This window comes from Arachis stenosperma, chromosome 7 (assembly GCF_014773155.1).
Source record: "Arachis stenosperma cultivar V10309 chromosome 7, arast.V10309.gnm1.PFL2, whole genome shotgun sequence".
Classification (NCBI taxonomy): Eukaryota; Viridiplantae; Streptophyta; class Magnoliopsida; order Fabales; family Fabaceae; genus Arachis; species Arachis stenosperma.
The window spans coordinates 83,008,333-83,024,132 of NC_080383.1; the positions used below are offsets into that span (position 1 = coordinate 83,008,333).

At 38.0% G+C, this 15,800-nt stretch overlaps 1 protein-coding gene and 1 non-coding gene across 2 annotated transcripts; one reads left to right on the plus strand and one right to left on the minus strand.

Moving 5' to 3' along the window:
- The first annotated feature begins 1,979 nt into the window (after window positions 1-1,979).
- On the plus strand, window positions 1,980-15,420 carry LOC130940008 (uncharacterized). Its single transcript, XM_057868065.1, has 12 exons — window positions 1,980-2,129; window positions 2,310-2,577; window positions 12,962-13,058; window positions 13,172-13,293; window positions 13,395-13,479; window positions 13,570-13,585; window positions 13,943-14,097; window positions 14,205-14,271; window positions 14,455-14,520; window positions 14,764-14,934; window positions 15,036-15,137; window positions 15,265-15,420. The coding sequence occupies exons 1-12, from the start codon at window positions 1,980-1,982 to the stop codon at window positions 15,418-15,420; spliced, it is 1,455 nt and encodes a 484-aa protein (XP_057724048.1).
- LOC130942397 (small nucleolar RNA R71) lies at window positions 6,642-6,745 on the minus strand. Its single transcript, XR_009070968.1, has one exon. It is a non-coding gene; the product is annotated as a small nucleolar RNA R71 (small nucleolar RNA).
- Window positions 15,421-15,800: the final 380 nt, after the last annotated feature.

The window sequence follows — 15,800 nt, forward strand, 5'->3', positions numbered from 1 at the left end:
TTATTATTTGATAAACAGAATCTTGTGAAGTTTGCTTTGATTGAATTTTTGGTATCGTGATGTTATTTATTTTATTTTTATTTATGATGCTAAATTAGCTTTTCATCTTTGAATTATTGATGTCCTATTTCTTTTTGGGTCTTTAACTAAATAAATAATTAGTGTTGCTGCTCTGCTGTTTTTTCACCATTTGCTTCGCATTGGAACTCTTAACTCTTTTGTTTTAACTCTTAAAATGGTATATTTTTAGACATTTAATTTTAAAAAGCTTCTATGGTAAAAGATGGAAATTTCTATAAAATTCAGTCTAATGCACTTTCTCTCTATTGAATCTAACCATCAAGGATCTCATCTTTGCCTTTCCATCTACTCCTTTCATATCACTTACATATTTTATTTTCCTCTTTTTTGAATTAAAATTACTGAGAAGCTTATCCTTATTTGTATTATTATACACCACTTGAATTGAACTTGCATGTTATTTAAATTTAGTTATTTATTTTTGTAATTTGTGGTACAATTGATTTAGTTATTTAGATTTAGCTTATAGATTTAGAATTATTGATGTCGTATCTATTCATGTGTATTTAACTAGATAAAAAATTAGCTTGTGTGTATTTTCATTAGAAATATAATATATTTTTTTATTGGAAATCTAAATATATTTGAAGCCTACTAAAATAATGATATCTAAACTAAAAGGTGTGCTCATTGCATGAGTTTACCATTCCTAGATCTAGGCATAAGCTTTCTTCTTATTCTGGTTCTTGCATTTCCCTTAGTGTCACCTCATGTTTTTGTTAACTTCCACTTTCCTCTCTTTTTATTCTCTTTCTATTCTCTTTCTTACTCATCTATATTGCTGCTAGCTTAGGATCTATAAAAAAGATTACTGATAGGGGCGGTTGTTTACTACATATCTCTAGATTTATATCTATTGTTCTAAGTTTAGTATCTATGGAGAGGATTACTTATTGGGGGCCGTGAATATCTTTCACTAGATGTCTAGATATGTGAGGTCACTAATTATCTTTTAAATTTTCATGTTACTTACTTCTTCCCCACCCCCAGAGTAAAGATTCTATGTATTTCAAAATTCAAATCTCTTAATTGATATATGTTTATACATAAAGCCATAACCCATTTGTTGATTCATATTTTTTCACATTTCTTTGGCCTATTGTATTACTTTTTTACAGAGTTTGCTTTATTAACTGAAATATATTTTTTCTTTCACCCTTTTAAATGTATATATTTTTTTTTCTTTTGAGGTCAATTTTTGAACTTTATTGATATCCACTTTGTTTTTGGTATTTCATTACATAGATAGATAATTATCTTGTGTGTATTTTCATTGGGAATATGATATATTTGCCATTAGAAATATAATTATATAGGAAGCCTAATCAAATAATGATATCTATACTAAAAGGTGTCATCATCTAAGTCTACCACTCCTAAATCTATGCATAGGTTTTCTTTTTATTTTTAGTTCTCCCTTTTCTCTAGTTCTCCTTTTTCTCTAGTGTTACCTCATGTTGTCTTTGTTATCTCTTTCTTCTCTCTCATCCTCTTCTCATCCCATCTTCTCTTTTCCTATTAACTTACAATTTATATAGAAGATAACTTAGGGTTAATATAGCTTACCATTTATACACCTTTTTTGTGTATCAATTGTTGTTGGCTTAGGTCCTATATATAGGATTATTTAGTGGGGCCCGCAAATATCTTTCGATTGATCAATCAACACCAATATCTTTTAAATGTCTATCTTGCTTCTTTTTTTCCCTCCCAAAATAAGGGTTCTATGGATTTCGAAATTCAAATTACTCAATTGATTTGTGTTTATAAATAAAGGCAGAACCCATTGATCATAACAGATTTTTCTCACATTCATGTTGCTGTTGTATGTGTTTCTTAGTTGTTGTTTGATTGACTGAAATCTGTTTTCTCTTTCATCTCTGTAATTGCATTTCAATATGACAATTGCCTTGGATATGGTTAATAAGATTAATCCTGAGAAGGAAGCATGGAACCTCAAAGTTAGGGTGATTAGGCTTTGGACTGTTCCTACTTTCACTGGTCAGCTTGTCCCAAACTCCATGGAAATGATTTTGGTTGATGAATCTGTGAGTTATAGTGGTCTAAATCTATTAAAATTTTTTGGTTGTTTGTTTTTTGTATTTAGATGTGTTTCTCCTTGGCTTTTTTATATCGAGGTCTGAAATTGTGTTTCATTTAAATTTGTTTTTCTTTGTATTTGATTTGTCATTTATCAGATTTTTAGTATAATTTATGTTGATTGGTAGGGGTGCAAGATACAAGCTACTGTTCAGAAGACTATGATTTACAAGTTCAAACAAATTCTCTCCGAGGGTCGAGTATATGTAATGAAGCTCTTCTCTGTTGTGCCAAACCAAGGATCTTATAGGGCCACTAGGCATCAGTTTAAGTTGATTTTCCAGTTCAGGACCACTGTTAGGGATGATATCTGCGATTTTATTCCAAAATCTGCTCTTACAATCTCTCCATTCACTGAACTTTTCGAAATCAAAGAGGATTCCGATTTTTTAGTTGGTATGTTGTGCTATTTGCTCATACTTTTTTTTGTCTGAAATGATTGCAGTCTTGTTTCTTTGTGATTTGTAGAATGTTGCTTTGTTGTCATTTGATGAGCGGATAATTTGTATACTTTTTGGCATTGTTTTTAGTATGTTTTTGATATCTTTTAGTTAGATTTTAGTATATTTTTATTAGTTTTTATTTAAAATTCATTTTTCTGGACTTTACTATGAGTTTGTGTGTTTTTCTGTGATTTCAGGTATTTTCTGGCTGAAATTGAGGGACTTGAGCAAAAATCTGATTCAGAGACCAAAAAGGACTGCAGATGCTGTTGGATTCTGACCTCCCTGCACTCGAAGTGGATTTTCTGGAGCTACAGAAGCCCAATTGGCGCGCTCTCAACGGCGTTGGAAAGTAGACATCCAGGGCTTTCCAGCAATATATAATAGTCCATACTTTATCCAAGATTTGATGGCCCAAACCCGCGAAGCAATCCGGCCTCAGAAATTCCAGCGTTAAACGCCGGAACAGGATTAAAAGTTGGAGTTAAACGCCCAAACTGGCATGGGAGCTGGCGTTTAACTCCAGAAAACGTCTCTACACGAATTTCCTTGATTGCTCAGCCCAAGCACACACCAAGTGGGCCCGGAAGTGGATTTTTATGTCATTTACTCATCTATGTAATAGTTTTCTATAAGTAGGACCTTTTACTATTGTATGAGAGAGTCTAGAGATGACATCTGAGTAGCTATCTTTGTTCTATGCTATCTTAGACCTTTGGGAGGCTGGCCATTCGGCCATGCCTAACCTTTGTTCTTATGTATTTTCAACGGTGGAGTTTCTACACACCATAGATTAAGGGTGTGGAGCTCTGCTGTACCTCGAGTATTAATGCAATTACTATTGTTCTTCCATTCAACTCCGCTTGTTCTTTATCTAAGATATCACTTGTTCTTCAACCTATGAACAAGATGACTGACAACCATTCTTGTTCTACAAGCATTCAAGGCTTTAGTGAATATCTCTTGGATTTCTGATTGCATGATGCATGGTTGATCGCCTGACAACCGAGTGCTCGTCTGACAAACGAGCCAGCCATTCCATGAGATCAGAGTCTTCGTGGTATAGGCAAGAACTGATGGCGGCATTCAAGAGAATCCGGAAGGTCTAACCTTGTCTGTGGTGTTCTGAGTAGGATTCAATGACTGAATGACTGTGACGTGCTTCAAACCTGTAACCTACTGGGCGTTAGTGACAGACGCAAAAGAGTGATTCTATTCCGGTAGGGGAGGGAACCAAACCGGTGATTGGCGGCACTGTGACAGAGTGCTCTGCATTAGCTTTCACTGCGCGGATGGGAGGTAGCTGCTGACAACAGTGAGACCCTACACAAGTTTGCCATGGAAAGGAGTAAGAAGGATTGGATGAAGACTGTAGGAAAGCAGAGAGACGGAAGGGAAGGCATCTTCATACACTTGTCTGAAGCTCATACACCAATGATATACATAAGTATCTCTATCTTTACCTTTTATGTTATTTTCGTTTATCATCATCATATACATTTGAGTCTGCCTGACTAAGATTTACAAGATGACCATAGCTTGCTTCAATACTAACAATCTCCGTGGGATCGACCCTTACTCACGTAAGGTTTTATTACTTGGACAACCCAGTACACTTGCTGGTTAGTTGTGCGAAGTTGTGTAATGCCATGGTATTAGGCGCACCAAGTTCTTGGAGCCATTACCGGGGATTATTTGAGTTGTGAAAAAGTATTGTTCACAATTTCGCGCACCAAGTTTTTGGCGCCGTTGCCGGGGATTGTTCATGTTTTGAGCAAGCTTGTGGTAACATCAGATGCCAAGATCCGGCAACAACATCAAGTTCTTGGTGTTATTGCCCGGGATTGTTTAGGCTGGACAACTGACGGTTCATCTTGTTGCTTAGATTAGGTATTTTTTTCGAAATTCTTGAAGGTGAATTCTAGAGTTTCATGATGATTTGTTGAAATCTGGCTGGCTGAGAAGCCATGTCTAATCTGATTGGACCGAGGTTTCAACTTATCACCACAAGAGCTTGTTGATTTCGTATCAATCTTGCTCTTGGAGCAGTGATTTGCTAAGATTTGGCTGACCTTTGGTCATGTCTAGTGTTTTGGACCGAAGCTTTCCTTGGAAGCTTGGCTGGCTGTGAAGCCATGTCTAATTCCTGGACCGGAGTCTTAGACTAGCATTGCACTGATTCCTGGAATTCTCATTAAGAATTTTGATGCCTTTTTCCACTTAATTTTCGAAAAACACAAAAAAATTTATAAAACCAAAAAAAAAAAAAAAACCAAAAAGATTTTATGTTTCTTGTTTGAGTCTAGAGTCTCATCTTAAGTTTAGTGTCAAATGCATGTTTTTGTTATAATTTTCGAATTCATGCATATATTTCTTGTTTTGATCTTTGAATTCTATTGACTTGAAGTATTTTGTGTGTCTCATATGCATTCTCATATTGTTAGTGTCAGTAGTGCACAAACTGCTAAGTTTGGTGTCTTGCATGCATTGTTATTTGATTCTTGTTGCACTTTGATTAATAGAAAAATCCAAAAAAATATTTTTAATTTGAGTCTTTTCAAGTCAATGATACAAGGAATTGAAGATTCAGAACCAACTGCAGAGGAATTATACAGAAAAAGCTGAGCATTCAAAAATGCCCAGTGAAGAAGGCAGACTGGCGTTTAAACGCCAGCCAGGGCACCTGGTTGGGCGTTTAACGCCCAAAAGGGGTGCATTTTGGGCGTTAAACGCCAGAATGTATACCATTCTGGGCGTTTAACGCCAGGATGGTGCCAGGGGGAAGATTTTGTTTTCAAAATCAATTTTTCTTAGTTTTTCAAATCAAATCTTTTTCAAATCAAGTCTTTTCAATCAAATGTTTTCAAATTCAATTTCTTTCCTTTTAAAAAGATACTTACCAACAATTAATGATTTGATTGAACATCACAAGATTGTTGCCTTTTCTGTTGAGAGAGGTTTAAATGTTTCAATCATATCTTTTCTTGTTAGGCAAGTCATCAATTTTCAAAATCATATCTTTTCAAATTGTTTTCAAATCATATCTTTTAAAAATGTTTTCAAATCATATCTTCTCAATCACATCTTTTTAAACCCATAACTTTTCAATTAAATCTTTTTAACCACATCTTTTTCAAAATAGTTCTCAATCAAATCTTTTTAAATTCTAATTTCAAAATCTTTTTCAAAAATCACTTTATCTCTTTTCCACTTTGATTTTTCGAAAATCAATTAACATTTTTCAAAATGTTTTCAAATTTTTTAATTGAATTTTCGAAAATTCTCTTCCCTCCTTCCCACATCCTTCTATTTATGGAGTACTACTCCTTCTAAATGCACAATTCGAATTTTATCTATTAAAATTCGAATTCTCCTTCTCCTTCTTCTTACTATTTCTCTTTTCCTCTGACATTTCAAGGAATCTCTATACTGTGACATAGAGGATTCCACATTCTCTTCTTCTTTTTCTATTTCTTATGAGCAGAAGCAGAGACAAAGGCATTCTTGTTGAAGCTGATCCTGAACCTGAAAGGACCTTGAAGAGAAAGCTAAGAGAAGCCAAAGCACAACTCTCTTTAGAGGGCTTGACCGAATTCTTCAAGGGAGAAGACATGGCAGCCGAAAACAACAACAATGCCAACAATGCAAGGAAGGTGCTTGGTGACTTTACTGCACCTACTCCTGATTTCTATGGGAGAAGCATCTCTATCCCTGCCATTGGAGCAAACAACTTTGAGCTAAAGCCTCAATTAGTTTCTCTAATGCAACAGAATTGCAAAGTTCCATGGACTTCCAATGGAAGATCCTCATCAGTTTTTAGCTGAGTTCTTGCAAATCTGTGACACAGTCAAGACTAATGGGGTTAACCCTGAGGTCTATAGGCTGATGCTATTCCCTTTTGCTGTAAGAGACAGAGCTAGAATATGGTTGGACTCTCAACCTAAAGAAAGCCTGGACTCTTGGGAAAAGCTAGTCAATGCCTTCTTGGCAAAGTTCTTTCCTCCACAAAGATGGAGTAAGCTTAGAGTGGAAGTCCAAACCTTCAGACAGAAGGATGGAGAATCCCTCTATGAAGCTTGGGAAAGATACAAACAATTAATCAGAAGATGTCCATCTGACATGCTTTCTGAATGGAGCATCATAGGTATTTTCTATGATGGTCTCTCTGAACTATCCAAGATGTCTTTGGATAGCTCTGCAGGAGGATCTCTTCATTTGAAGAAGACGCCTGCAGAAGCTCAAGAACTGATTGAAATGGTTGCAAATAACCAATTCATGTACACTTCTGAGAGGAATCCTGTGAACAATGGGACTGGTCAGAAGAAAGGAGTTCTTGAGATTGATGCTCTGAATGCCATATTGGCTCAGAACAAAATATTGACTCAACAAGTCAATTTGATTTCTCAAAGTCTGTCTGGAATGCAAAATGCACCAAACAGTACTAAGGATGCTTCATCTGAGGAAGAAGCCTATGATCCTGAGAACCCTTCCATAGAAGAGGTGAATTACCTAGGAGAACCCTATGGTAATACCTATAATTCTTCATGGAGAAATCACCCAAACCTCTCATGGAAGAATCAAGAGAGACCTCAACAAGGTTTCAATAATAATGGTGGAAGAAACAGGCTTAGCAATAGCAAGCCTTTTCCATCATCTTCTCAGCAACAGACAGAGAGTTCTAAGCAGAATAATTCTGACTTAGCAACCATGGTCTCTGATCTAATAAAGACCACTCAAAGTTTCATGAATGAAACAAGATCCTCCATTAGAAACTTGGAAGGACAAGTGGGTCAGCTGAGCAAGAAAATTACTGAACTTCCTCCAAGCACTCTCCCAAGTAACACTGAAGAAAATCCAAAAGGAGAGTGCAAAGCCATCAATATGGCCGAATTCTGGGAGGAAGAAGAGGCAGCGAACGCCACTAAGGAAGACCTCAATGGGCGTGCACTGGCCTCCAGTGAGTTCCCCAATGAGGAACCTTGGGAATCTGAGGCTCAAACTGAGACCATAGAAATTCCCTTGGACTTACTACTGCCTTTCATGAGCTCTGATGAGTATTCTTCCTCTGAAGAGGATGAGTATGTCACTGAAGAGCAAGTTGCTAAATACCTTGGAGCAATCATGGAGCTAAATGACAAGTTATTTGGAAATGAGACTTGGGAAGATGAACCTCCCTTGCTCACCAAAGAACTGGATAACTTGTCTAGGCAGAAACTGCCTCAAAAGAGGCAGGATCCTGGGAAGTTTTCTATACCTTGTACCATAGGCACCATGACCTTCAAGAAGGCCTTGTGTGACTTAGGGTCAAGTGTGAACCTCATGCCCCTCTCTGTAATGGAGAAATTAGGGATCTTTGAGGTGCAAGCTGCAAAAATCTCACTAGAGATGGCAGACAACTCAAGAAAACAAGCCTATGGACTTGTAGAGGATGTTCTGGTTAAGGTTGAAGACCATTACATCCCTACTGATTTCATAATCCTAGAGACTGGGAAGTGCATGGATGAATCCATCATCCTTGGCAGACCATTCCTAGCCACAGCAAAGGCTGTGATTGATGTTGATGGAGGAGAGTTGATCATTCAAGTGAATGAAGAATCCATGGTGTTTAAGGCCCAAGGATATCCCTCTATCATCATGGAGAAGAAGCATGAAGAGCTTCTCTCAAAACAGAGCCAAACAGAGCCCCCACAGTCAAACTCTAAGTTTGGTGTTGGGAGGCCACAATCAAACTCTAAGTTTGGTGTTGAAACCCCACATTCAAACTCTAAGTTTGGTGTTGGGAGGTTTCAACAAGGTTCTGAGCATTTCTGAGGCTCCATGAGAGACCTCTGTCAAGCTAGTGACAGTAAAGAAGCGCTTGTTGGGAGGCAACCCAATGATTTATAATTAATTATTTTCTTTTGTTATTTTATCTTTTTTGTAGGTTGATGATCATAAGAAGTCATAAAAATAATGAAAAAAAGCAAAAACAGAATGAAAAACAGGAAGAAAAACAGCACACCCTGGAGGAAGATGCTGCTGGCGTTCAAACGCCAGTCAGCCTAGCAGATGGGCGTTTAACGCCCAGTCTGGCACCTTTCTGGGCGTTTAACGCCAGAAAGGGGCACCAAACTGGCGTTAAACGCCAGTAAAGGTATAAAACCTGGCGTTAAACGCCAGGAATGGGCATCAGCCCGGCGTTTAACGCCAGAATTGGCCCAAAACGTGGATTTTGGTGCCAATTGGTGCAAGGATGCCTTTTCCTTGACACTACAGGATCTGTGGACCCCACAGGACCCTACCATCACTCTCTCTCTTCTTCCCCCATTCACCAATCACCTCAACACCTCTTCCCCAAAAACCCACCCTCAAATGACCGAACTTTCATCCCCCTCTCTCCTATATAAACCCCTCTTTACACCCTTCATTTCCACACAACCTAAACACCACTTCTTCCACCTTTGGCCGAATACACCTCCATCTCCCTCTTCCTCATTTCTTCTTCTTCTACTTCCTTCTTTCTTCTTTTGCTCGAGGACGAGCAAACATTTTAAGTTTGGTGTGGTAAAAGCGTTGCTTTTTCGTTTTTCCATAACCATTATGGCATCCAAGGCCGGAGAAACCTCTAAAAAGAGGAAAGGGAAGGCAAAGGCTTCCACCTCCGAGTCATGGGAGATGGATAGATTCCTCTCAAAGGTGCATCAAGACCACTTCTATGAAGTTGTGGCCTTGAAGAAGGTGATCCCCGAAGTCCCTTTTTCACTCAAAAAGGGTGAATATCCGGAGATCCGCCATAAGATCCGAAGAAGAGGTTGGGAAGTACTTACCAACCCCATTCAACAAGTCGGAATCTTGATGGTTCAAGAGTTCTATGCCAATGCATGGATCACCAAGAACCATGACCAAAGTGTGAACCCGAATCCAAAGAATTATCTTACTATGGTTCGGGGGAAATACTTGGATTTCAGTCCGGAGAGTGTGAGGATGGCGTTCAACTTGCCCATGATGCAAGGAGATGAGCATCCTTACACTAGAAGGGTCAACTTTGATCAAAGGTTGGACCAAGTCCTCACAGTCATATGTGAAGAGGGCGCACAATGGAGGCAAGACTCAAGAGGCAAGCCGGTCCAATTGAGAAGGCATGACCTCAAGCCCGTGGCTAGAGGATGGTTAGAGTTCATACAATGCTCAATCATTCCCACTAGCAACCGGTCCGAAGTGACCATAGACCGGGCCATCATGATCCATAGTATCATGATTAGAGAAGAAATAGAAGTTCATGAGGTTATAGCTCAAGAACTCTATAAAGTGGCGGACAAGACCTCCACTTTGGCAAGATTAGCCTTTCCTCACCTCATTTGTCACCTCTGTTATTCAGTAGGAGTTGACATAGAGGGAGACACCCCCATTGATGAGGACAAGCCCATCACTAAACAAAGGATGGAGTACACAAGAGAGCCTTCTCACCATGAGATCCCTGAGATACCTCAAGGGATGCACTTTCCTCCACACCACTATTGGGAGCAACTAAACACCTCCCTAGGAGAGTTGAGTTCCAACATGGGACAACTAAGGGTGGAGCACCAAGAACACTCCATCATCCTTCATGAGATTAGAGAAGATCAAAGAATCATGAGGGAGGAGCAACAAAGACAAGGAAGAGACATTGAGGAGCTCAAGCACTCCATAGGACCTTCAAAAGCAAGGAAGAGCCGCCATCACTAAGGTGGACCCATTCCTTGATTTCCTTGTTCTTTATCTCTCTGTTTTTCGAATTCTATGCTTTATGTTATCCATGTTTGTGTCTTATGATCATTAGTGTCTTAGTGTCTATGCCTTAAAGTTATGAATGTCCTATGAATCCATCACCTTTCTTGAATAAAAATGTGCTTAATTGAAAAAGGAAGAATTGCATGAATTTTGAATTTTATAATAGTTTAATTATTTTGATGTGGTGGCAATATTTTTGTTCTCTGAATGTATGCTTAAACAGTGCATATGTATCTTGAATTTGTGGTTCATGAATGTTGGCTCTTGAAAGAATGATGAAAAAGGAGACATGTTACTGAGGATCTGAAAAATCAATAAAATGATTCTTGAAGCAAGAAAAAGCTATTCAAAAAAAAAAAAAAAATCGAAAAAAAAATCGAAAAAAAAAAAAAAAGAAAGAAAAAGAAAGAATAAGAGTTGTGATCCAAGGTAAATAAGAGTGTGCTTAAGAACCCTGGACACCTCTAATTGGGGACTTTAGCAAAGCTGAGTCACAATCTGAAAAGGTTCACCCAATTATGTGTCTGTGGCATGTATGTATCCGGTGGTAATACTGGAAGACAGAGTGCTTTGGGCCACAGCCAAGACTCAATAAATAGCTATGTTCAAGAATCATCATACTTCACTAGGAGAATCATTAACACTATCTGGACTCTGAGTTCCTAAAGAAGCCAACCATTCTGGATTTCAAAGGAGAGATTGAGATGCCAAAACTGTTCAGAAGCAAAAAGTTAAAAGCCCCGCTCATCTAATTAATACTGATCTTCACAGATGTTTTTGGAATTCATTGCATATTCTCTTCTTTTTATCTTATTTGATTTTCAGTTGCTTGAGGACAAGCAACAATTTAAGTTTGGTGTTGTGATGAGCGGATAATTTGTATACTTTTTGGCATTGTTTTTAGTATGTTTTTGATATCTTTTAGTTAGATTTAGTATATTTTTATTAGTTTTTATTTAAAATTCATTTTTCTGGACTTTACTATGAGTTTGTGTGTTTTTCTGTGATTTCAGGTATTTTCTGGCTGAAATTGAGGGACTTGAGCAAAATCTGATTCAGAGACCAAAAAGGACTGCAGATGCTGTTGGATTCTGACCTCCCTGCACTCGAAGTGGATTTTCTGGAGCTACAGAAGCCCAATTGGCGCGCTCTCAACGGCGTTGGAAAGTAGACATCCAGGGCTTTCCAGCAATATATAATAGTCCATACTTTATCCAAGATTTGATGGCCCAAACCCGCGAAGCAATCCGGCCTCAGAAATTCCAGCGTTAAACGCCGGAACAGGATTAAAAGTTGGAGTTAAACGCCCAAACTGGCATGGGAGCTGGCGTTTAACTCCAGAAAACGTCTCTACACGAATTTCCTTGATTGCTCAGCCCAAGCACACACCAAGTGGGCCCGGAAGTGGATTTTTATGTCATTTACTCATCTATGTAATAGTTTTCTATAAGTAGGACCTTTTACTATTGTATGAGAGAGTCTAGAGACGACATCTGAGTAGCTATCTTTGTTCTATGCTATCTTAGACCTTTGGGAGGCTGGCCATTCGGCCATGCCTAACCTTTGTTCTTATGTATTTTCAACGGTGGAGTTTCTACACACCATAGATTAAGGGTGTGGAGCTCTGCTGTACCTCGAGTATTAATGCAATTACTATTGTTCTTCCATTCAACTCCGCTTGTTCTTTATCTAAGATATCACTTGTTCTTCAACCTATGAACAAGATGACTGACAACCATTCTTGTTCTACAAGCATTCAAGGCTTTAGTGAATATCTCTTGGATTTCTGATTGCATGATGCATGGTTGATCGCCTGACAACCGAGTGCTCGTCTGACAAACGAGCCAGTCATTCCATGAGATCAGAGTCTTCGTGGTATAGGCAAGAACTGATGGCGGCATTCAAGAGAATCCGGAAGGTCTAACCTTGTCTGTGGTGTTCTGAGTAGGATTCAATGACTGAATGACTGTGACGTGCTTCAAACCTGTAACCTACTGGGCGTTAGTGACAGACGCAAAAGAGTGATTCTATTCCGGTAGGGGAGGGAACCAAACCGGTGATTGGCGGCACTGTGACAGAGTGCTCTGCATTAGCTTTCACTGCGCGGATGGGAGGTAGCTGCTGACAACAGTGAGACCCTACACAAGTTTGCCATGGAAAGGAGTAAGAAGGATTGGATGAAGACTGTAGGAAAGCAGAGAGACGGAAGGGAAGGCATCTTCATACACTTGTCTGAAGCTCATACACCAATGATATACATAAGTATCTCTATCTTTACCTTTTATGTTATTTTCGTTTATCATCATCATATACATTTGAGTCTGCCTGACTAAGATTTACAAGATGACCATAGCTTGCTTCAATACTAACAATCTCCGTGGGATCGACCCTTACTCACGTAAGGTTTTATTACTTGGACGACCCAGTACACTTGCTGGTTAGTTGTGCGAAGTTGTGTAATGCCATGGTATTAGGCGCACCAAGTTCTTGGAGCCATTACCGGGGATTATTTGAGTTGTGAAAAAGTATTGTTCACAATTTCGCGCACCATCATTATTTTCTAATAGTTTTTTTAATGTTTATTTGAGATGTGGTGGGTCTGTTGGTCTCTGTGTCGGAAGAGAAAGAATATGATAAAGATGGAAAGAAGATGAAGATGGCTGTGATAGAACTTGCTGAAAATGAGTTAGCGTTCTTTAATTTCTACCCCTTACTCTTTTTGGGATTCTTTTTTGTTTTTGGTGTGTTTCTATAGTCAACTTTCTAATAGTGTAGTTGATTTTGTTGGTCATTTTCAGTCACAAGATTCGGTGTGCCTTATTTGGTGAATATGTTGACGAAATTAATCGATTTCTGTCTTTTGGGTATGCTGAACAGCCAGTTGTGGTTTTACAGCTTGCCAAAGTTAAGGTTTTTAGAGGTTTGTATCATGTAAATTTCATTTCAGGTGTGTCAGTTATCCAAGTTCACTTGGTTTTACCACTATATTCCTGTAACCAATGTATATATATATTTTTTTAGGTAGAGTTGGACTTCAGAATGTTATGTTTGCATCGAATCTTGGATTTAATCTTGACATCCCAGAGGTGGCAGCTTTTCGGAAAAGGTATTTTTGTACATGTAGTTTTTGTTGTGTTTTTTGTTGTTGTTGCTGTCATTGTTTATTTATTTAAGTTGGTGCTGTATTTGTTAACAGTTCTATTCCTCATGGAGTTAGTGCATCCCAACCCATTGGCATTGTTGGATCTGGAAAAAATATCTGAATAGAAGAAGATTTTATGAAGCTCACACCTAGGTGTACTGTGAAGTCGCTTGATGATAACAACCGGGTTGGAACCAGTTTAATTTTTTTTATCATGTTTACTCTTGATAATTTGTGTTAAAATTTCTTTTTCTATTCCTTAATAAATACTGCTTTGTTTTGGAACGATATTAATGCTTTTGTCCTCCTTTGTACTTGAAAATACTATGCTGTTAGTATTTATTTTAGTTTTTCAGTTTTAGTTTGTATTACAACTATCTTTGGTTATAATGTCTTAACATTTATAGACCTGGTCTTATATTTTTAGGCTGGAACCTTTGTTGTACTAGCGAAGATAGCTGAAATAGTTGAGGATAGTCCTTGGTGGTACTTTGCTTGCGTGTGTGGCAGAGGTGTTCAGGCAGAATCTGGGATTTATTTTTGTCAATTTTGCAACATCCATGTTACAAATGTGACTCCTAGGTATAAATATTTTACAATGCTTCCTTTGTGCTTTGTTGAATAGTGAATTATTTCTGTGTAGTTGTTAACCTTAGGCCAGTATTTATGTGCATCTTAAAAAAATCCAGGTTTAGAGTGAAGGTGTTAGTTGAGGATTCCACTGGTGTTTCTATTTTTGTCCTCTTTGATCGTGAGGCAAGTTACCCTACTGAATAAGACTTGTGCCCAGCTATTTGAACAACATCTTAAGGATGTTGATGTAAGTCGCTCGAATGCTATATTCTTTTTATTCGCTGATTTTATTGTTAAAGAGTTTTCTTATCCTCCGGTTTCTACCGATTTATTTTTTTTGTTGTGTCTGTTTTATATTGTTTGTAGGTTGTGTTTGGCACACAGTCTCCTCCTATATTCCAAGAGATTGTTGGAAAAACTATGCTGTTCAAGGTTCTTAGTAGGCCTGTTGGGATAGAGTAATTCAAAGGGACTTATCTAGTGAGGCGTGTTTGTGATGATGCTGCAATACTTGGAATGTTTGAGCTCTCTGGTTCAGATTTGAGTCCTGAAAAGGTATAAAACAGAATTCGCACCTATTGGTTCTTTTAAATAAATTCTTTCCTTAATTTTTCATTTTTTGGTTGTTCCACCTTTATTCATGTCTTATATCGGATGTGCTTTGTATTATCCAAGGCTGGGTTTGAACCAAAAGGAGAGGGATCATTTGGGGAACCCTCTAAGGTTACCAAATCATCGAATTTGGGATTGACTCTTTCCAGCTGCTCCGAGCTCTTTGCTGGTTCGCCTCAATGTACCCAACCAAAATCAAGTGTTGTTGACTTGGGAGCTGATGAAGATGCTAAGGTTCCATGATTGCAGTTTCTTCTATTATTTTTTCTGTATTACTTTTCACTCTTTTTTGAGTTGTGTTTAAATCGAACATAATATGTTGTGTCATTTAATAGTGTCCTCTCCTCAAGAGAAAGTCTGCTGATGCTGTGGTGGATAAGTTTAATGAAGTGGATAGTTCTGAAAATTCATGTGATGAAGTTGATGAAAGTGAAGAGGTGAGTAGTGTTGCCAATTTTTTTTTTGACTGAGCGCTTAATTTTATAATCAAGTTCCTTTGACTAGAACTCATTAATTATCCCTCTAATTAGGTTTATATTTTCATGCAATTGTTTACACTAAGAGTATGTGGATGACGTTAATCGAGGCTGTGTTGATGCTAAGATAGATGTGAAACCTTTGTTGAAGAGGTTGAGAAGATCCTTGAGGCTGCAATTTGATGAAGCTGATGAGTCTCGTGGCTCGGGGAATGATGGCTCCTCTGGACATGGGGTTAATTGAGGTGGCTGCCCATGGCAGTTAACTAGAGCTACTGATTAGGACTAATCTAGGACATTAGGTATTTTGGTTGTGTCCATGTAATAGCATTTGATGCATTGGATTCTAGTGTATGAGAATATTTGTGTGTTTTCATATTTTGTATAAGTTGTTTGGATTGTTTTTTGGGCATCTTTCTCATGTAATAGATTAAGTGCTAGGGTGTGGACACAATATCATTAGCCACTAGGCAAATTAGCTATTTAGCCCTTTATGTTTGTACTTATTTCTTTGAAATTCAATAAAATGCAGTAGGTCTTTAATGATATAAAAATCTCTCCTTCGACAATTTAGTTTATTCCTTAATTTATGTGGTTTTTCCAAGTGAATGCTTTATGGTATTT

Bases quoted from the DNA above. Each gene is read 5' to 3' on its own strand.
- LOC130940008 (XM_057868065.1), top strand. From the start codon at position 1,980: ATGACAATTGCCTTGGATATGGTTAATAAGATTAATCCTGAGAAGGAA. The intron at 2,578-12,961 runs GTATGTTGTGCT...TGTTTATTTGAG, and splicing joins GGATTCCGATTTTTTAGTTG to ATGTGGTGGGTCTGTTGGTC. The intron at 15,138-15,264 runs GTGAGTAGTGTT...TTACACTAAGAG, and splicing joins AAGTTGATGAAAGTGAAGAG to TATGTGGATGACGTTAATCG.